The 22,546-nt window shown below is 37.7% G+C and overlaps 1 protein-coding gene across 2 annotated transcripts in view; it reads right to left on the reverse strand.

Annotated features, from left to right (window-relative positions):
• The window catches only part of PCSK5 (proprotein convertase subtilisin/kexin type 5), a 252,991-nt gene that overhangs the window by 126,731 nt on the left and 103,714 nt on the right, over nucleotides 1-22,546 (reverse strand). For both annotated transcript variants that reach the window (XM_032205587.1, XM_032205588.1), the window contains exons 6-7: nucleotides 21,038-21,126; nucleotides 15,784-15,956 (exon numbers count right to left, since the gene is read on the reverse strand). In XM_032205587.1, the coding sequence (XP_032061478.1) occupies nucleotides 15,784-15,956; nucleotides 21,038-21,126 (262 nt within the window). The remainder of the gene's footprint in view (nucleotides 1-15,783; nucleotides 15,957-21,037; nucleotides 21,127-22,546) is intronic.

Genomic DNA, 22,546 nt, shown 5'->3' on the forward strand with positions numbered 1-22,546 from the left:
TACATACACGGCAACAATATAATACATGGATAGGTAGGTAGAAATGACACTGCAAAGCATATCACACAAATGAACTTCTATCTCCATAACTAGACAAAATACTTTATCAAAACCTTTTGATGAATTTTCAAAAGTGTTCCTGAAGAATTTTAGATTCATCTTTTTCATATGTGTTTCCTGAAAGCAAAGTACTATGTACAGCAAAATATTAGTATTTTTGGCTAAATTGATACCCAATTGGAAATTCAGAGTAACCCACCAACACAACCTAAAAAGAAAAAATGAGAGTTCAGGGTAGTGTAACCAAAGATCCAAGGAGGAGAAAAATGGAAACTAAATATTTGGCTTTTTTGTCTAAGTCTGTCTCTGACATTTATATATGTGTATATATATATGTGTATATATATATATAAAAAGTATGCATGGAAGATTAAAGCATAAGAAAACAATCAAACAAACAAAACAACTATCATTAACAGTCCACCTGTCTTTATTATTATTATTATTATTATTATTATTGTTATTATTATTATTAATTTATGTTTATTTTTATTGTTTATGTTTATTTTTATTATTTTTTTCTTTTTCCCATCATCAGGCTGAAAAGTCTGCAAGCAGCAGCATAACACGATTTGTCCCACTCACAATGAAAACCATTTCACAGCAGGTTAGGACTGTACTTTGCGTAAGTTTTGCAGACACAGCCCTTGAACTATTAGTTTCTCTGCACATAGAATGTGTCTACACTTCTTTAGATGCATACTTATGCTGCTGTTCTAATAATGAAAAAATGAGCTGCAGAGAAAGATATGTGAATACTTCTTTGGGCATAAAATTTAGTCCTACTGAAAACATGCCCACATATATTAAAAATTCTGCAATGCAGTATTTAAAAATAATAAACACCCATTTACATTTTAATAGTAATCATTGGGCTTTAAAAATAATAGCCATTTGCACCCAGATTTACCTTTACATGCTCATTTTTTGTAAAAAACTGATATAAAATATCTGTTAAAAAACTAATGCCTCCTGTAAATATATTAAGATCTCTGTCATATTAACATCTCTGTCATTGCACTACAAAGTAAGAACCAGGTGCACTGACTAATGGTAAGGAATATTTTCTAATACATACAAAGAAAGAACTCCCATTCCCTAATACACTGCAATATAGCACATTTAACAACTCGGCATTTCTCCGAAAATAGCATTACCTTGCATCTGGAAAACGTGCTAAAAATCTCATTCTTAAAATCTATTTGGCAAAGAAAATGGTAACCTTAAAAAAAAACAAAAACAAAAACAAAAACAAACAAACAAACAAACAACAACAACAACAACAAACCAAACCAAACCTGTGCTTTATGTGTGCATTATAAATTTGACCTGAACAAAATAATATGTCAAGTAAATAAGTTCTGTTTTACATTTACTGCCTATTGTCAAACTACTATTTGGTTTCCTCCTCCCTGTCTCCAAACACCTTACTTTATTTCAATAGACCCAGTCATGCTCAGGAAATTATAAACTTGTTAGCAACTATACTAAACAAGTAATTAGAGCAACAACGTCAGCTGTCCTACTGTATGCGAATGCCTTTCCCAATTGGTCTCCTTTCAATACATGAAGTTAAATAACATTTGGACTGTGTTACAAAGCTAAGATAAACACACATGCAAGGCACTCTGTAGCTTTTACTGTTTGTCTAAATCTATCATCTGTCATCTGCCAGATGCCCAAGGGTGTCAAGATGAAAAGTCAAGCCTTGAGCTGCCAAAGAAGTCATGTGTCATTTATTACTGAAAAGCAAAGGTGCATTTACAAACCATATGGGTACAACTTGGACAAAACTAAAAGTGTTACTGAATTACAGCAGAGGCATGGACCAAGGTGGAATGGGTGTACAGCAAAGTATGATCAATTCCTGTCCCATGATTTTAAAAATGCACTGCCTCACCTTGTAGGCACATTGTTGTGTCTGCTCTGCAATTTGCAGTGTTACCTGTTGACTCCCTCTCACAAACTCTGCAAGGTGTCCTGTATTTTTCCATTTCAGTGAACCAGACCATTATTCTTTTATCTGCTTTCTTAAATTGCATAAAATGTCACATAGTTAAAGGAAAATCACCTACTCCATTTTGAAATGAAAAAAAGTTTTTCACTGACAGCTAAGACTTGCTACTGACCTATTGTCTCAGCCCAATTTTCTAGCACATTTCCTGGGTAAAGTTAGTGTTCTCCACTCACAGCTGACCTTGAATGAAATGGACTCAGGTCATTGACAAAAGCGCCCCAAGTCAGAAACTGCACCTGTAAAAGCATGGCACAAGAATCTTGGGGCATTCACTTTTTTTCTGCCAATACTTTGTTTTCCTTGGTCAGCAAGTTGCAAGTGGGGTATGTGATACGAATGCTCCTTTTCTTTCTCTCTTTTTTTTTTTTTTTTTTTTTTTTTCCAGTTCAACAGCATGGAAGAGTTAGTCTGCCAAGAACCAGAGCCAGTATGAACATTTTCATAATGACATCTGCAGAATTTCCTAACACTATTAAAAGAACATTCAACGCTCCAAGTGTATGCATTTGTGTATGTGTGTGTGTATACCTATAAAACACATCTCAGAGTGAATGTCTTACTGGTACTGGCAGGTACCATTATAAGGTAGAGGTCTTCACACATTAAGCTAAGGACAACTAGCAGACCACATACTTGCAAGTTGCTTCCAGCACACTTCCATCTAATAAAAACAGTTTCCATCTACCAGCTGTAGTTTGAGCCAGTAGAGCAAGATTTATTCACACTGTTTTACAAAGTTTATACTGGCCATTCATTCTCTGCTTTACAAGTCAAGCTGCCTTAATCCAGCTTCAAATCCTGATGCTTTCCTGCCTGTGATGTAGGATAGGAACTGATTGCCCCAATAGCCCTCCCTGTCTATCTGGTGAGTTTTGCTTTCTCTGTGGAAGTGATTAACAAGTGACAGGAAAATATATCTGAAGGAGCAGGAAATGCAGAAGACAGAACCACTGACCTGGAGTAAGTAGAGGTACAGCAGCTGCAGACAGGGAGAGGTAAATTGGCAGCAGTATACTAGAAAGCCCACACACATGAGCACAAAACAAATCATGCAAATAAAAAACAAAGAGTAAAGGAAGGACACCCTATCCTTACCTGGAGTCTAAACATTTAATTTCCTCTGTTCTACCTAATAATGTTACTTAATGCTTCCAATAACAAAAATTAATACTTGTGAGAAGTGAGATTGATCCTGAAGTGGGAAGTGGAAAAAGTAGCCTATGGTACGAACTCTTCCTTAAAAACTAATTCTTAGAGTGGAAATGTTCAGATCTGAAGTTCCAGAACACTGGTCCATACTCTGGTGACCTAGAAAAAGTACTATGCAGGCATGATTTTAAGCATAGCCACCACAGGGCCAAGCACCAAGGAAGACAGTACCCTGAGATATGCACCTGTGAGAGGCAGCATCTCCTGTTGTAGGTTCCTCATATTCCAATGATTTTTGCATACCCTGAATGCTGGATGCCATTGCCCTGTGTAGAGGCAAAGTTCTGCCAATCTACTAACTGGCAGAATTTTTCTTTTGAGAGGCAGCATCTCACAGACCCTGCTGAGTTTCTACCAGCACACTTAACCTCTAATTTGAAAATGAAAAAAAAACAGTCTGGCACACCACCTGTAAAACTATCTGGCTCTTCTGTAGACTGCAAAGCACTCTCACTCTGAAGCAGGCATCTGTCCAAAAGAGATAATGGCAAACTGAGAGCCCCAGGCAGCAACTCTGAAGTCGTATCATAAGATAGTCCAATGGAGTATTTATAATTAAAATATCCTCTTTGGACATCAAAAGAAAAAAAGCTGTAAACAAAAGAAGAAATTTCTGAAGCCATGAATTCTCTTGAGATGTCCACATTTTCAGAAAAAGTCACGTTTGGGTATCAATTCATTAAAAATGTATGCCTAAAATCTCTATGACAAAACGAGTAGTAAGCCTAACAGGCATACATAAATAAAAATGCCCATTTGAGGGAAATGCTTAAAAATTAGGTTCCATGCTTGCATATTATCATTCCTGTTTTTTTGTTTGTTTGTTTTTTTGTTTGTTTGTTGTTTTTTTTTTTTTCTAGAAAACTAGAAAGTCGAAAAAGAATTTTTTAGTGCTAGAACAAGCATATAAAAATATATATATACAATGCAAAAATCTATCACTACTAATAATAAGAGACAATTATGTTCCTGAAAAAGCAAGTTGTTCCTAGTGCAATTAAACTTCTTGCTCACTTCTGAACCAACTTCTTTACTGAGGAAAAGACAAAATAATTAATCACAACAGAAAGAAGGAAAATGTATTTTATTAGCTAATAGGATATGATTCCTATAAGATACCGAAGTGCGAAAATACTTTATGTGTGCATTAAGAAGAGTGTATCAAATAACCACGAGCATCCATACATTAACACAGTAATTACTGGGATATATCAATGGAACATTGCAACATACGTCCTTGCGTGTTGTATATATTTTATTTTACTGTTCACTAGAACAACAGCTTAAACAGCTCCAAGTTATTCCCTACAGAGCTGTAATTAGTGCTTAAAGTGCAACCAAAAGAAGTGTTGGCTGAAACCTGAAATCTGAACCTGTGGAATGCTGGAATGAATTTCCCATTTTCCTAAACAAAATAGTGCCAGCTAAAGGGCTGCGTGAATTGCACTTCTGGTTTAGACTCTCTCTCCTTATTATCATTACTTCTGTTGATGATATTGTTACTGGGATAAAGTAGATTGTGTATTGTAAATAAGATAAGAGATAGGTTTTCCAAACTTTTTGTAACACAAGGCATCTCTAGTAAATAATAGATGACCAAAGAAAATGGGTACTGTGTAAGAAAGAAAGCTGCGTTAGGACTAGGTAAGGGATGTATTTCACATGCAAACACCCATTCTGTGGAGAGGTTTAGGCAGTTGCGGTTACTTTTGTACTATCATGTGATTAAACACTGGAGAGGAAGCTATGTCTACTAGAACCATATGACTTGTTTCACTCGTTAAACTCTTCCTTACAGAAGGCTTCAGGTTTTCAAGATAATTACTGAACTTCTTCCCACATAACACACAGAATTGTGTAGACACTGTTGTTGCTCAAGTCCTTAGAAGCATGTGAAGAAAGGGGATAAGCAACTCCATTCATATTTCAAAAAGTCTCTCTTTGAAATGCATATACTTCAAGTGTATGGAAAGAGACCCATTTTGCCAAAGCTGCTTTTGACTATTGGCAATCCAAACTAAGATTTATTCCACATCATGAATGGTGTGGTTTTTCATGTTCAACTATATCACCTGTTTCAGGTTGGGCACCCAAAATCAGAGGCCACTTTTCACAACTAGTCCAAAAACAGTAATGCTATTCTGGCTTGTTATAACAGTTTCCATATATGTGTGAGAATGGATGAGGTAACTAAACAGTTTTGGTTTCCAGTACACTTTGTGACATTGTAAGGAAACTGGACATTTTGAGGTATATTTTCCTGTAACTCTCATTCCAAAGTTTCCTGCCCTTTAGGATTTGTATATTCCAGTTAATGTAATGTAAGAACATTTCTGGTACATTATTTCTTTTTCTGCATATATTTTTTTACTACATGTTAACTTTCTGTGAAAAAAATCTCTTTCCCCATAAAGCAAAGGAGATGAATTTTAAGATTAGTTTTGATTATATATTTCCAAAAGAAAATAAGATGCATAGTATCATAATTCATTCAGGTATCACTGAAGTAAAGCCCAAGCTCTACTTCATTTCCTGGAAGGTAATATCCCTAATTCTACTTTTACTGACTGCTTAAAGTTGCTAACTGGGTGCAAACTAGGTAGGCCAAAGAATTATTAGCTTAACGATGTGCTGAGGTTGTTACCTAACCTGATTTTTGCTGGGCACTCTCAGTTTGGAAAAGACTAAATCACATCAAGGATAAACCACACTTGGAAAAACATTAAGGCATCCTGATATAAATCTATTAGCTGCATGCAAGGAAATGAAGCCTGTAGGTAACAAATACATGATGGTGGACAAACTCCTGGAAAACGGTGACTCTTAAAGGCAGTTTAGGGTCATGGCAGATAACCAGCTGGCTTCCCTAAAATTTAGTCTGATTTTTGGATCTCTAAGTAGAATGAGTATGAATATGTGCAGGGAGCAGGGAAACAGTATTATCGCTGCATAGAGAAAGCTGCAAATTCTGTGCCCCATTCTGGTATCCACATTTGAAAAAATAATGCTGGGAAACAGAAAGTGCTTCAGAAAAGAACTACAGGAATGAACAGTGGTTTGGAAATTCTGACTAACAGAAGGAAAATTAATATATAAAACATTATTGTTCAAGGCTTTAGAACAGATTTTGAAGGACGGAGTAATAGGCATCAAAGTCAATGGAATGCAGCACACACTGAATTTAGAAATCAAGATAAACCTTTTAAGATATTTTCAGATAACTTATTTTATGCAGAGAAATGAATTAGAATCAGTCTATCCGGTTTCTACAAAGCATGTATAGAACTCTGAAGAATCAGTAATGAAACAAAATAAAAGTTAATATTACAGCAAGCTGGAAGTGGAAATGTCTGCACTGGAGATGTGGGCTGTGCTGGGGAATCAGAATCCACAGGGTTGAGGAAGTTATGAGCAGAGTGTTTTAAGAATGAAACAAAGTTATTTGGTGATTTTGAAATTTAAAAAAAAAAAAAAGAATGGTAATGAATCTACTAATTACTACTACCCGCATTCAAGAACAGAATTCAGGTTGAAAGACGTGGAGGGAATCACCATTATGGACAGCAAGGAGACGGACAGCTTAAATGTTAAGAAGTTAGAGTGGCTTGTTTAGCACAGCAAAGTGAAGTCTGAGAGAGGATGTGATTGTGTTCTATAAATATGTCAAATGCTAAAAAGATAGGGGAAAAACTATTTAAGCTGAAGAACAATTTTGACACAGCAACAAATGGACAAATACTGCATGTGAGAAAATCTCGCTAAAATTTAGAAGACAATCTCTAACAAATACATTAGTGATGGCTGTGAAACAGTTACCCAGCAGAAATAGAGGGGGAATTTTTTTCTAATTCATTCTAAAATAGAAATTGCTGAATGTATTTACAGGACATGATGTCTGTGAACTGTACTAGATGACCTACATGTCCATTTCCTGATTTATGTTCCAACTTAGTTTATTCAAGAGATCACTTGGCTAATATCTGTAATTACTTACAGGTGGAGATTTTTAACACCATAAGGTGAACCATAAATGTAGCAGAAAAGGCAATTTACAGTGGAAAGGAAAATAACAAATTTAGATGATCAATAAGTTACTTATTTTAATAATGAAGGTATGTAGTGACTTCCAAAGCAGTGGACGTAACAGGTTTAATAGAGTCATAGAATCAATAAGGTTGGAAAAGACCTCCAAGATCATTGGTCCAACCATTGCCCTACCACCACTGTCACCCACTAAACCATGTCCCTAAGCACCACATCTAACTTTTCCTCAAATACCCCCACGGATGGTGACACCACCTCACTGGGCAACTCGTGCCAATGCCTGACTAATCTTTCTGAGAAGAAATGTCTCTTAATGTCCTCTTTAATATCTTCATCGATGATCTGGACGAGGGCATCGAGTGCACCCTCAGTAAGTTCGCAGATGACACCAAGTTAGGTGCGTGTGTCGATCTGCTTGAGGGTAGGAAAGCTCTGCAGGAGGATCTGGATAGGCTGCACCGATGGGCTGAGGTCAACTGCATGAAGTTCAACAAGGCCAAGTGCCGGGTCCTGCACCTGGGGCGCAATAACCCCAAGCAGAGCTACAGGCTGGGAGAGGAATAGTTGGAGAGCTGCCAGGCAGAGAAGGACCTGGGAGTGATGGTGGATAGTCGGCTGAATATGAGCCAGCAGTGTGCTCAGGTGGCCAAGAAGGCCAACGGCATCCTGGCTTGTATCAGGAACAGTTTGACCAGCAGGGCTAGGGAGGTGATCGTCCCCCTGTACTCAGCTCTGGTGAGGCCGCACCTCGAGTACTGTGTTCAGTTTTGGGCCCCTCGCTACAAGAAGGACATCGAGGTGCTTGAGCGGCTGCAGAGAAGGGCGACGAAGCTGGTGAGGGGCCTGGAAAACAAGTCCTACGAGGAGCGGCTGAGGGAGCTGGGCTTGTTCAGCCTGGAGAAGAGGAGGCTCAGGGGCGACCTTATCGCTCTTTTTAGGTACCTCAAGGGAGGCTGTAGCGAGGTGGGGGTTGGCCTGTTCTCCCACGTGCCTGGTGACAGGACGAGGGGGAATGGGCTTAAGTTGAGACAGGGGAGTTTTAGGTTAGATGTTAGGAAGAACTTCTTCACTGAAAGGGTTGTGAGGCACTGGAACAGGCTGCCCAGGGAAGTGGTGGAGTCATCATCCCTGGAAGTCTTCAAAAGACGTTTAGATGTAGAGCTTAGGGATATGGTTTAGTGGAGGGCTGTTAGCGTTAGGTCAGAGGTTGGACTCGATGACCTTGAGGTCTCTTCCAACCTAGAAAATTCTGTGTGATTCTGTGTAATTTCTAACCCGACCCCCCCCTGGAGCAACTTGAGACCATTCCCTCTTGTCCTATCACTAGTTACATATGAGAAGAGGCAGACTCTCAGCTCCCCACACCTTCCCTTCAGGTAGTTGCAGAGAGCACTAAGGTCTCCCCTGAGCCTCCTCTTCTCCAGACTAAACCCCAGTTTCCTCAGCCACTCCTCACAGGACTTGTGCTCCAGGCCCTTCACCAGCTTCGCTGCCCTTCTCTGGGCAAGCTCCAGGGCCTCGATGTCCTTCTTGCAGTGAGGGGCCCAAAGCTGAACACAGTACTTGAGGTGTGGCCTCACCAGAGCTGAGAACAGGGGGGTGATCACTTCCCTGGTCCTGCTGGCTACACTGTTCCTGATACAAGCCAGGATACTGTCGGCCTTCTTTGCCATCTGGGCATGTTGCTGGCCAGTTGAGGACTGATAATTGTCTTTTCTTATTTCAGAAATATAAGTGTTGCAAGCCAACAGTACAGCGTCATGTTATCAGAAGGCAGAATTACAATAGTAAAACTCAATACCATTTCTCCGGTTTTGGTACACAGTCAATCTCCCCCTGTACTACAAAGATACCCAAACTTTAACTTGTTCTGTTGAAGTAAATACAATATTATATCCTGAATAATAGATACAACAGGCATACACAGCATATATGCAATACATGTAACAGGCCAATGCCAGGACATAACATGAAGTTACATGAGCATACTGGAAGTCTTATCTTTTGCATCCTTAACCCAAGCACAACACTAATTCTGACAGTGAGTCTTCAGTGAGTAGGTTTTGAGCAACTAATTAGAGCTGTGCAGGAACTCTTGTGCATGCAGATGTTATCTATGTATAATCCGAGTTTAACATACAAATAGCTACGTGTTCATTTGGTCATAGACTACTGATGTAAAGGGTGAACAAATACAACACACAGTTTAAAAAAATATGGCATTAACTTCTATGAATCATATTTCAGTGTATAAAATGATAGCTATTTTGTAAGTTATTTTGAGAATTATTGTTTTTTGAAGTTTCCTTGCAGGGATTTGTCTTTGATTTTTACAGTGTAATGTTCTAGCAAAGCAGAACAGAGTAACTCCTCTTTTCATAGGCAACACATCCTACTCAAAATGATGCAGAGATGTGATGACAGGAGAAGCCAATAGCTTTTTAAAATAAATGTAAGAGAAATCTATCCACGGCAAAACACAGGCAACAAACGTGGCCCTGAACTCTTGAAAATTTTGAACAATCTCTTCCATTTTTGGAGTAGAGACATTTATTAATAGCAGCAATAATAATAAAAATGTGAATTTCAATTATTTTTTTTTCTCCTTTGCCTTCCCTTCTGTTCTTTTTGCTTCTCTTCCCTTTCTCTCTCTTCCATCAGAGTAGGAGGCTTGTTTAGTGATTGTAAGTGAGCCTTCCACTCCCAGCAAACACTTTGAACACACTCTGCAGCCAAAGTTGGTGAAGCGAGAGAGATGAGAAGGGGCAGTGATGATGGGAGGGAAGGCACCAAGCCAAGTTCTCACAAGAAGTTCAGCCACACAGCATCTGATCATTAATGTCCGTCAAACATTTTGGCTTGTGTCCAGCTTGCTAAACAGAATGGTGTCATGGCAATAAAATGAAGTCTCCTGTGCTGATGCAGGCAGAAAGCCAACAATTCCCATGTAGATTTCACTGCCTATCTGCCCTCTTAGTTTTTATTAAGGATGACCTGTCACTGATTTTGACTACCTTATGCATACCTCACAACAAATAATGCTAAGCATGCAGTTGGTGGGATGCTGGGAGAGGTGAGATAAGTAGCTCTTTGAAACTCTGCTCCATAAAACATAATCAGGGATCACATTCTCCAGAAAGTTAACTATTAGGTCCTTGTCAAACAACAGTGAAAAAACAAGTCAGAATATCTGAAATGCATTACTCCCCAAATGATGTTGAAACTGATCCTAGAATAGGCTTATTTGTAGGAACAAAAAATTAACTAGTTACAATGCTGTATCCTGGAGCCATGAATCAGAGAATATAAATCTCTAAAGTGGTTATAACACTGGGCTTAAAGCCTGTGCGATACAGGCAGATACCTTAAAATTTAAAAGTAATTTGGTTTTATTTATCTGAATCAAGGATGGGGTTTTGTGTTCTCCCTTTTGTCTCAGACCCAGCAAAGTCTTATCATATGACTTGGCCACAATCATGTTTAGTCATGCTAAGCATGTTTGTTCTTGAACACAGGGTGAGATGTGACATCACATACCTAATCTTTTATTGAATATGTTACCTTTGGACATATTGACCTTTGTTCTGCTGTTCTGCATTATTATGGGTGAATTGTTTCTGAGATTATTAGGTGACTTCTTATGCATTAGTATTTAAGACACAAGTCTCCCAGAATTTTCTATCCTTATGAGTACACTATTACCAAGAAAAGAACATTGTCAACTGGAACCATAATATAAAGGGAGCTTTTATATTTGCATAGAAATTGTTTGATTGCAAAGTCTTCAAGGTTTCTCTTTGAACTCAAGTATGCAAATTTAATAGAATTAAACAAAATACCCTGAAGATGACAGAAAGTAATGGTACTCAAGACAGGCTTAAAAATTGGCTTCCTCTTCCTTTACCTGGATCCTGGGCAGAATGTTAAAAGCATATTTAATTTGTGGTTTAGGTTTTCATTTCATAAATTCAGTTATTACTCAGTATCCATTCTTTAAATAGATTTGTCTGTTTCAATTTATGGCATGTGCTGTCTCTCTGGAACTCTATGGAAAAACTGTACAGTCATTTATCTTTGTTATTTTGTGCAGGATTTGGAAGAAGTAATCATATTAGCTCAGCAGATTTAAAAATAATAATAGTTCTAAAACACCCTGCATGAGCTGTTAATTGGAATAATGTGCACTAAAGATAAACTATCTTATTATTTATTTATTTATTTATTTATTTATTTATTTATTTATTTATTTTTCCCCAAGGATCCTAGACTCCCATCAAGAAACTCCCAACAAGAAACTGTGGCTGTTGCATCCATTTCTTTTTCACTTTATTAATATAATAAAAAGATCAGTTAGTTTAATTATATTCTAATCAAAGTTATTATCCCGCATCACCTTTCTTTTTCCTAATTAAACAAATTAAGCATAATTTCCTTTTCAAATTCTTTTTAAAAATCCCAATCTTTTTCATTTCTGTTCTGTTTTTTAAAATAATATCCAGTTGTCTCCACATATGCACAATACATGAAAAATATCAGTTTTGAATATTTGTGTAGATCTGATAAAAGTTCTTGACAAATTATCCTGTAACAATGTTACTTCAATTTACATCACAGACACTGGATATAATAATGTTGTTGTCCAGATCAATATTTCTAAAAGAGAAGGTCAAGATCTGTCCACATTGTAATATGCAATTTTGTCTGCCTATTTTTATTTGCACAATTATTGTGACTGCTTAACTAAACAGAACAAGAACAAATTCATCCTGAAGTCATTTTGGGTCTGGAAATTAAGCCTATTAATGAAGGTGATAATTGAAACATACACCTACAACCTTTCAGTGTATATTATATTTCAAAGAATGAAAATTAGAGATTAACCTTAAGCATTTAAAAAAATATCAGTATGATTTTCTAAAATATCTGAGTTTTGTATAAGTCTTAAAGAGAGTACTTATTTCCTTGAAAAAGATTTTAAAGTTTTCATAATCAGAACTAGACAAGATTTCCAAATATATGGAAGTACTTAGATCTATGTTTTTGGATGATGCCAAGCTGTGTGGTGTGTTTGACACATACAAGGGAAGAGATGCCATCCAGGGGGATCTGGACAGGCTTGAGAGATGGGCCTATGTGAACCTCATGAATTTCAACAATGCCAAACAAATGCAAGGTTGGGGCAATCCCAAACATGAATACAGGCTGGGTGATGAATGGATGGAGAGCACCCCTGAGGAGAAGTACTTGTGGGTGTTGGTGAAAGAAAAAATTAACATGAGCCAGCAATGTATGCTTGCATCCTATAAAGCCAACATTACATTGGGCTGCAGGAAAAGAAGAGTGGCCAGCAGGTCAAGGGAGATAATTCTCCCCCTCTCTCATGAGACCACATCTGGAGTGCTGCATTCAGCTGTGGGGTCTCCAGCACAAGAAGGACATGGACTTGTTGAAGATTGTCCAGAAGAGGGTCACAAAGATGATCAAAGGGCTGGAGCACCAATCCTATGAAAAAAGGCTGAGAGAGCTGGGGTTGTTCAGCCTGGAAAAGAGGACGCTTCATGGAGACCTTATAGCAGTCTTCCAACATTTAAAGAGGGGGAAAGATGGGGAGGCACTCTATCAGAGAATGTAGCTACAGGACAAGGCGCAATAGTTTTAAACTAAAAGAGGGGAGATAGATTAGATATGAGGAAGAAATTCTTCACTAAGAGGTGGTGAGGCACTAGAACAGGTTGCCCAGGAAGCTTTGGATGATTGGACTTATTCAAGGCCAGGTTAGATGGGGCTTTGGGCAACCTGGGAGCCCAGTGGGAGGTGCCCCTGCCCATGCAAGGGGGATTGTAATTAGATGATCTTCAAGGTTCCTTCCAACCCAAGCCATTCTGTGATTCTATGATATTATTCAACTCTGAATGGGCAACCTTGTGCAGAACAAAAAGTTGATAAAATGAAACAGAAGGGAAACCACCACAAAAATAGTAACAATTTGACTCACATCAAATATGACTTCTACTATTTCTTTTAAAAATATCACAAACAAACAAACAAACAAACAAAAACACGATTACCACTGTAAAATGAAATCCTATGTTTCCACTATATACTGGTATTCTCTCAAATTACAGCTGCAATAATTACAATGGAACAAGGATGCTTGTAGGCAAGATCCACACTTTAGGAAGATTAATCCACATTTCTTATTTATACTGGATTTATCAAGTTTAAAATTCTAATAAGGAAATGGCTGAGTTCTGTGGGTACAGAAATTTGGGCTAAACTTTCCATGGAATATGAAATTTAGACTAACATATATATATGTTTGGACATAATTATTATTTTTTGAGTGTGCTTCAACAATTGAACAATGTTTGCCCCTACATCCTGCAGTTCCTTTAATCTTGCTTCATCACCTTATTGTTTTTCTTTTCATGCTCATTGTCAAAAACAGTAGTAAGCTTCAGTGGGGTGACAGTGAGTTGTTATTCCAACTGAAAAGAGGAATTATGATGCATGGGAAGCAGCAATGGAGAGGTATTTGGCCTTCTCACACACTTGTGCTGCTCTAAGAGTATTTCAATAACAGATAATGATTACTAATTACAGCAGAGCTCTCCGGGGACAGACTCTCCGGGGACGGACTCTCTCCGGGGACAGACTCTATTTTCAGACATTAAATATTGTACAAAAAGAAAAAGCACAAATTTGCAGCTCCACACTGAAAAGTCTTCAGATGACCTAGTGAAAGGAAGGCAGTGGTATGTGGTATGTTGTTGCATGGTTATTTTAGAGCATTTGTGGTGTTGACTTTAATGAGAGGTATTTTTAATATCATATACCATGGGAAGCACACTGTAGTTGTTGTTAGTTTACTACTTAAGTAATTGTTCTTCATAATTTAGCTGCAAGGTAGTTCAGCATATGTTGTTACCTACATATTGGGGCAGGAGAAGGAAAGTGTGAGAGTAAATAATTTATGCAACTTTGTAAAGGAAAACAAAATGAGCCAGTGATGTCGCTGTGATTAGAACTGAAGAATTCACAGCTTGTTTGAGGTTTGAGTGGTTAGGCAATGTTTATGGTGACAATGGGTGTCAATTTTATGTTGCATTAGTCAAGTATATTGTAAATCACCTGAAACACTGAACTATGCATACAGACTGTCATTGTGACTGGATGCCCCTGTGAATTTGCCTGTTTCCCCTATGCACCCATTGCCTATTTCCTGTTATGGCTATTTTTGATGGTATATCTTGAATTAATATGATCTCTCAGTGGTAGACACTGTCTCTTACACATGGCACAAATTTTCTAGGCTGCATGTTAGCTATAGTTTGCTAAAATCATCCTGACATATCTGGTAAAACTTGCCCATTTAAATAATAGCTGCACTTTCCAATCTTGCTGCATAGTGTTACCACGTTCCATTAATTATGTTCCAGTTTCACCTTGGTCCAATTGCTTCAGACTCTTTAAGCAAATGTTTCATATTAATCCCTTCTCTGATTGTAGAGTTATTCACCATTGAACTAGCAAGTCTCCTGCTATGTTCAAAATAATGCTCAGGCCTTCAAGCACAGAGCTTTAAATTCCCTTCCATCCAGTCTGCTACAGTGGAAAGAGGTGTGAGCACTGGAAAACTAGGCATTTCCTGATCTGTTTAACAGACAGGAGGATAAAAGGAAGAAGTAAAAATTGGCTTCTGACATCACAGGTTCTTCTAACTACTAGCTTCCTTCTGTGGTGTGATTTGTTTGACAGTTGCTTATTAAAGAATATTGAAACAGTCTTAGATTTAGAGTATATAGGTATATTTAGGGATATAGAGATTTTTGGGATTTTGTGCACTGTATTACATAAGATTTTTGAGCTATATCACTGAGAAATTGTAATACTACAAACTTGTAGAGAAATTTATACAGAAGTTATAGAAAGAGTGTAAGTTCTCTGAGACCAGAGATAAACTCTAAAAGAAACATGAATGTAGACTTTTTTTAGCTTCCAACTTCCTATTAAAACTGTAAAACTTCCATTAAGAAATCAAGTAAAACTAGGCAACAAAAGAAAAGAAAGAAGAAGGAAAAACAGTCAAAGGTGTTTGCTTTAAAATTTCATTGCAGTTTTGATTTGATGACTTGGCACTGCTGTGCAAAATAACATTTTTCAGTCTCATTTTTTTTCTTGCAGAATGACATTGGTACCTCAGGGCAGGTTTAAAGGACACTGAGGATGATGTGTTCTGATTGACAATGAACACAGCTAGTTGATACACCAGGAAGGACTGGCCATCAAGTCAATGAAAATGTATTTTTAGATTCATACAAATTAAGCTTTTATTCTTTCCTTCAGAATCCTTTTCTCTTCCCCATGCAGTATACTTGGACGTACCAGGTGTGTGTACCCTTACAGTTTCACATGACAACAGATTCAGAAGATACACTCTGAATTCCACCTACCATTCTGATGCCATTCTCAAAAGCCTGACGTGCTAGAGAAGCAGGTCCATCCACAGTCTTACCGTCGTCATCAGGCCCCCAGCTGGCACTGTAGATGTGGATGTGCTGGGGATTCAGGCTCAGAGACTTTGCTTCTACCATGTCTGTCACATCTCCATCCAGCATCCGTACACCTTCAGGATGAAAGACACAATGAACAGGACAAACAAATTCAAAATGCTTTTTTTTTTTTTTTTTTTCTTCCCAGTGAGAACTGTTGTGTAGGTTATTGGAATGAATGATCATAAGGATTTCTAGTGTGGAAAAAAATCTCTTTGAATATATGTTTCTCCAATGAAAAAAAATATTTCCATATAAAAAATACAGAAAGGAAATAGTATTACAGTCTTTCTTTGAGTTTTAAAAGCTATCTACTTAGTTTATCCACTGTACAACTCTCAAACTTTAGCATCAAATTTTTATGCTGAAAACTTCTTTTAAAAGAACTTGAACAGTGAAATGTTTGTGTGTTTCACTTGAAGATACAGTATATGATTTTATTTCTCCTTATATACAGCTGTGAAACTGCAGCATACAAACTGAGACCTTTACAGTCCTACATATGCTAATAGGCATAAAAATAGGATCTCTATTGACAGGTAAACATGGAAATGAATATTCCTTCATTTTATGAGGCTGAAAAAAAAACACTGGGAAGAAAGCTCATGTGTGCAGATACTTAAGTACACATAGTAGCAAGGCAACGTTAGGAAGTCACAATCAAATATTCAATGTACCATGTTATTCAACCTGAAACTACAATATTGTGAACATTCTCCTCTATGAAGAAGCTTTTGTATGGTACAGTCTGAAATTTTTGTGCTAAAAAAATCTATTCACATGAATTTTGACAAGACAACGTGCCAGCCCTTCTAAAGTGAATGGTATTATTATATTTTAAGATCAGTAGAATAAGTAAGGCTTAAAACTGGTAACTAAAGAAACTTTTGACTATGATTTTGACTGAAGTTAAGCTCTGACTGAGAAAATCACCATAACCAGTCTTACCCTAAATAGGGAAGAGCACCTTCATACAGCTAGTGTGACATTTGATCAAAGAGATATTAAATATTACACCATAATTAGCATAGAACTGTAAAGAGTAATGATCACTTCCACAATTAACTAGTTTGAAGCTTTTTCCCCTTTAAAAGACAACTGCTATTTTAAAGCCAAATTTACATATTTTAATTACAGACATATTCTACTTTGGTCATGAGTTCAGACTGCAGTAACTTGAGTGTTTACCAAGACCTTAACTTTCAGTTAACAAAAGGCATAGGGGCTGCTTTGTTGATAGAGGGAGAGAGGGTCTTTTTTTTTGTCTTTTTTTTTTCTCTCACTCTAATTGACTCAAAAATGAAAAGTGATCATATTTCTAAGTTCACACAAAAGCTGCTCATGTTTTGTGAGATAATAAACTTGTCCAAGCAGTGATCTCACTATGAACTTTACTTTATAAAAAAGCCATTAAAACAAATTTAGGAATCTCAGGTTTTATTTTTCTTCCTCAGCATAATCTCAGAAAATTAATGATGGGTGGAAGCTATGTTCTCATTTCTTTCAAACACATTAAAATATACTTCATTCTAAATAAAGACAATAAAAGGTACACCACATTTGAAATAAGGAAGATAAGACTTCCCTTTATGTTTCTGTGACTATGTAGCAAGCCTAAATTATACAGCATTCACCTGGTGAGCAATAACTCCTAATGCTGCCATGGCATTTGAAATAATTCATACTAGTTTTCTTAGGTGATGGCAAAGTGGTCAAAAAAGCTATATAGACAAGGTCGTGCCTTAGGTCTTGCTCTGTTCTGCCAACAAATGACAGACATGTTTCAAGTGTAACTTTGATCAATGGGTGGCTCATTAGCTATTAAAAAAACTCTTTTCTTTCTCTCTCTCCCCTCCATTTCTTCTTCTTCTTCTTCTTCTTCTTCTTCTTCTTCTTCTTCTTCTTCTTCTTCTTCTTCTTCTTCTTCTTCTTCCCCCCCTCCCACCCCCAAAAATCTGAAGGAGTTCATTTTGCCAATCACAGAACCTCCAAACTGCTTTTGGCACGTGGTGATAGCACAACAAAAGCTGTCCAGAAGGCAATTAGCAGACTGTGTTTCCAGACTGTTCCACCTAAGACTTTAGAGCTCTGTAAACTTTTTCCAATATTTTCAGTAAGTGCCAAAATGTAAATGGCATTTTAGTCAGAACAAACTTTCAGCAAATCGCAGGAAACATGCAAAACTGAGCTGAAAGAAAGGTTTCTTCTAAAATGTTTGTTTTTAATCAGAATCTGACTTAAGCTTAAAAAAACAGCTGAACTAATTCCTCGTCAGCTGAAGACAATCTACATCTGTTGTGCTGTAACTCAGTGTAACTGTTTTCCCGTCAGGATCCCAGCCCAGCCAAGTAACTAAGCACCCAAATCCCTGCAGATGCTTTGCAACTTCCACAACCAGTCTGCAGCAATAACAACAGGCTAACCATCCCTTCCTATGAAAAGCCCCACGTGCTCTGTAGGTGGTAATTTGTTATATGTGAATATTATGGAGGGTCACACATTTAAAAAAAAAAATCTGCCCCTTTTGTGCATTGGCTTGTCTTTTAATGAAAGGGGCCTGTGGCTGAGCTAAGCACAAACTACAGACACATTGCATATTTTTTTTACAAGAAGCATCCCACAACCTATAAAAGAATTGAAGGTCCAAATTGTATTTTTTTTTTTCAGATTTTTGTATCTGTGGATTAAGTCCCCACTCATACCATTTTAAGAGAAGATTTGGACTTTTAAAGGATCTTCTTTTTGACGTGCTTTGTGGTTAGAGATTCTTAAGTGTGTGGAAATGAATCAAGGAGTGCAAATACATTTAGATGAAAAGTGACCATTACTGGTGGATAACTTGTTAATGACTTTTTATCACAGAGGTCATTAATTGGATTTGCTCAGCTGCCAGTATTTGATAGAATATTGATGGGAAGGATTTATTTTTCCCTTTGCTTTATTTCCTTGCTATCTTTTATGTCTCTAGAGATGCAGCAACTCCCATTTTGATTTGAGGTAAGGAATACTCATCTTGGCAGAACAAATTCCACATCACCACTGGCAGGTGCTAATCTGTGTAAAAAAAATATAACTGTGTTACCTTGACTCTAATTTCTTCTCCAAAAAGGCCAAAGGAGGGTCTTTAAATCCTTGGGAAATAAGTGAGCTGAACACTAGTTCAGCATAACATGATTCAACATTTTTACACTCCATCTGGCCTGTGGAGAGGGAACACAACCGCTGCATATTCACATGTGTAGCTTATGGCTTTTCTGAGGGAAGGAAGAGAGGCAGGCCAAATACAGGTCGGTGGCTAAACTCGTACATATAGGCACCTAGTGGAAGGGAAAACTCAACCTCCCTTCTCAACATTCTGAAACTCCCTCTGGTCTCTGATTTTCTGCAGATGGTCTGCTGAGGCCTTATTTTCAAATGCCAATGATTTTTAAAGACACTACATTATCACACTGCCACTATAATATTTTTTGTCTCTATTTAAAGAATTATGTTCGTTCTCGCTGTGGAGTGAATGCTCCACAGAACTATTGGGCTGAACAGAGAGAATAAAATTTTTACTCAGGTTAGAACAATGAAATTTCTTGAAGTCTACTATATTTTTAGCACAAAATAAGCGAACACATTATGAAAAAGGCACACAGTTTTTGCTCTTCACAGAAATTGAGTTCATACTATGTCCTTCTGAAACATTTTATACTATATTTAGAAAAAAACTGTGATTCTGCTAATATGCCTGTTGTTGTTGTTTCTCTAAAATATTGTCATTGGACAATCCTAATGGTGAATAAATAATAGCCCATTAAGAAGCCACTGTTAATAATGGAGAGCTTCCCAAGCACATGCCCAGGCTGTCACAGGCTGTGTGAATATCCAACTCACAAGTTAAACTTTTACTCCAGAAGTCACCTTTTATTTTTATCATTTCACTAACTCTCCTCAGATGCTGGTTTGAATGCAGTAAATCTGTTCATAGCCGCTACTACATGATTGAATGCCATGCCAACATGAGACAATCTGTTCATCTGCCACAAGCTCACTTGGCCAGTTCAAATTTTTTAAAGCCTTCTGACAGGGTAACTTCGTGCAGGAAGGCTATCTGTTCATCTGCATCACCCTAGCCATATGTTAGATTAGGTATTGTCTACCCTCTTGAAGCCATCAGGAAAACAGAAAGGTGCCATTAGGTTTCCATTGTGTGCTTTGGCTAATTTGAAATGCAGTTGTGATCACATTTGATTTGAATCAAACTTTTACCATTCCAGTAGAGAAGAGATACAGTATTATTAATTGCGGAAACAGCCCCAGCCCTGTCTGCTTGTATTTTTTAACTGTCCTCTACTGTGTATTTAGGTAAACACATTTCTGTTTTCACAAAGGGGCTCTATTTTAGATCAGTAAATCAACAGTTAATAAGTTTGAGCTGTAGGTCTTTGTACTGAAAGCCAATATGATACCAATATCATGCTTTCATCAAAAATACAGGAAGCAACCTTACTTGAAGCATTACAATCTGGCTCAGGCAGGCTACAGCCTAGAAGACATGTAGATGACATCTTGGCAGTCTTTTCCAGTTGCCAAAGGTATTGACCAGCCATTGGTTAAGAATTGATAGAATTGGAACCTCTTGGCTGAACAGAGCAAAAAAGTATTACCAGATTTCACACTTTAGACAATAATCTGACTGGTCACAGGGATCAAAAGAAGATTCTCTCCAACCACAGCCAAACAACACAACAAAGTTTTAAGTTTTCACATTGTTTTATTTTAGAGTGACATGCAAATATTTGTACTTTTACTTCTGATTTGTCAAAGCTCGTTACTTGGAGCTCTCAATCTGCGAGAAAACCCAGATGTCAAAGTTCTAGGTTTTGTATTTTCATGCAAGGTCTCACTTCCTATGCTCCTGTGTGTATTGAGAGGCAGTGTTCCCAGGAGCACTGGAGAAGTGTCACCACAGACAAACTCCTTCAGTACTGGTCTTTACCACCCTAACACTGTGATTTCCTTGTTAACACAGCTAAGTTTGTTACCCAAACAAATCTCCTTCTCTTGTTGAGAAAGGTCTGCATGTGGCATTTAGCACAAATGGCTCTTTGGTGACTTTTTTTTTTTTTTTTTTTTTTTTTTTTTTGTGGTGGGAGATTGTTTCACATACCTCCAATCTTGGCATTAAAGGCGATTCCCACTGTGCAGTGTGAGTTGTTTGCAGTGGCTGCCACTTCTCCAGCACAACGGGTTCCATGCCTAGAGTCAGACAAACATTTTTTCAAGTAAGCACAGACTGTTGGGATTTACAGGCATTGGCTTTGCTCATCCTCAGGTGCTAAAAGTGCAACTATCCACAATGTCCTGCACTATTTAATGACCCATAGTAATTTATACTCACATTACAATATTCCTCTGAATGTGTTCTAACATTATTATTACAATCATCTTAACCTGCTCTTGACAGGGTTTCTAGCTATTATAAACACACATGATTTGTAGCAAAGACATAAAAAGATGATACATAATTCCCTGTAACAGAAAGAACTCTTGGACACCAATTCTTAATTTTGAACCAATACTTAGGTTATAGACAGAATTTTTGTCCTGCATTCTCCCACAATCTCCTCACGTTGCTAGCATGTATATTACTATACAGCATTCAGTGAGCACCCTCAGTAGCCACAGCATGAGCCACACTTTTCCATGAAGATGAGACTGTTACAATGTCCGTACTGCTCTTCACAGCCATGCCTAAGACATATAAATCAGGTACGCTCAAAGCTGCCATATAGGCATGTTCTGGTCTTGTCTTGGTCTAACCCTGCAAGCCTGGTGTCTTCCCAGGACCTGAAAAACCAGCTGGCAGCATAGTTGATCTATGCACAAGATCTAGTGTGGGGCAGTTGGGCTGCAGAAGTAGCATCTTAACAAGCTGCTGAAGGTGAATGCAAAACCTCTGGTGGTTGCTTATACCCCTCCTCACTGTGCAAGGCTAGAGTGGGATGTCTTGGCTAAACCTGATCCATGCTCTCTACAGTATGATGGTGGTCATTCATATGGCCGCTATGGTAGGAAAGCTGTCCCTGCTTTTTGAGATTTTTGCCTGCAATATGGGCTTCACAGGGTGATTTCCATGAGTAAGTTTTCCCTCATCCTTGTGCAATTAACCATCCCCATTGCATAAATGTGACACAACCAACAAGGAAGAGACAGAGAACTTTAGATTGTTGCTGTGGAGAGAAGATAAAGAGTTTCAGACCAGACAGGAAAAGAGATGGGAAGTTTATGAGATGAAGACAGATAATGTGGCTTGGGTAGACACAAAGTAAGAAGTTTAAAAAGTCAATGCAAAAAATTGATAACAACATGGCTACCACTTCAGAGGAGGCGAAGTGAAGTCAGTTGTGTACACAGGCACTCTTCTGCTAGTGGTGGTTGACAGACTGCTTACATAGACATCTGGAGTACATGGGTGTTTTTGAGCTAAGGTTGACGCCCACGTTACAGACAAGAATCACAGTTGCTTTCTCTTGGTACAGCTTGTTTTCAGTAGAGTCATTCCTTATTTCCATATTATTAGCGTAACTTTTTCCCCTTAACCTTTCGAGACATTTAGATGAGAAACACTATGACAACTTGTTTGGAATGGCTTAATGTAAACCAAGAACAACAACCA

Source organism: Aythya fuligula, chromosome Z, assembly GCF_009819795.1.
Source record: "Aythya fuligula isolate bAytFul2 chromosome Z, bAytFul2.pri, whole genome shotgun sequence".
Lineage (NCBI taxonomy): Eukaryota > Metazoa > Chordata > Aves > Anseriformes > Anatidae > Aythya > Aythya fuligula.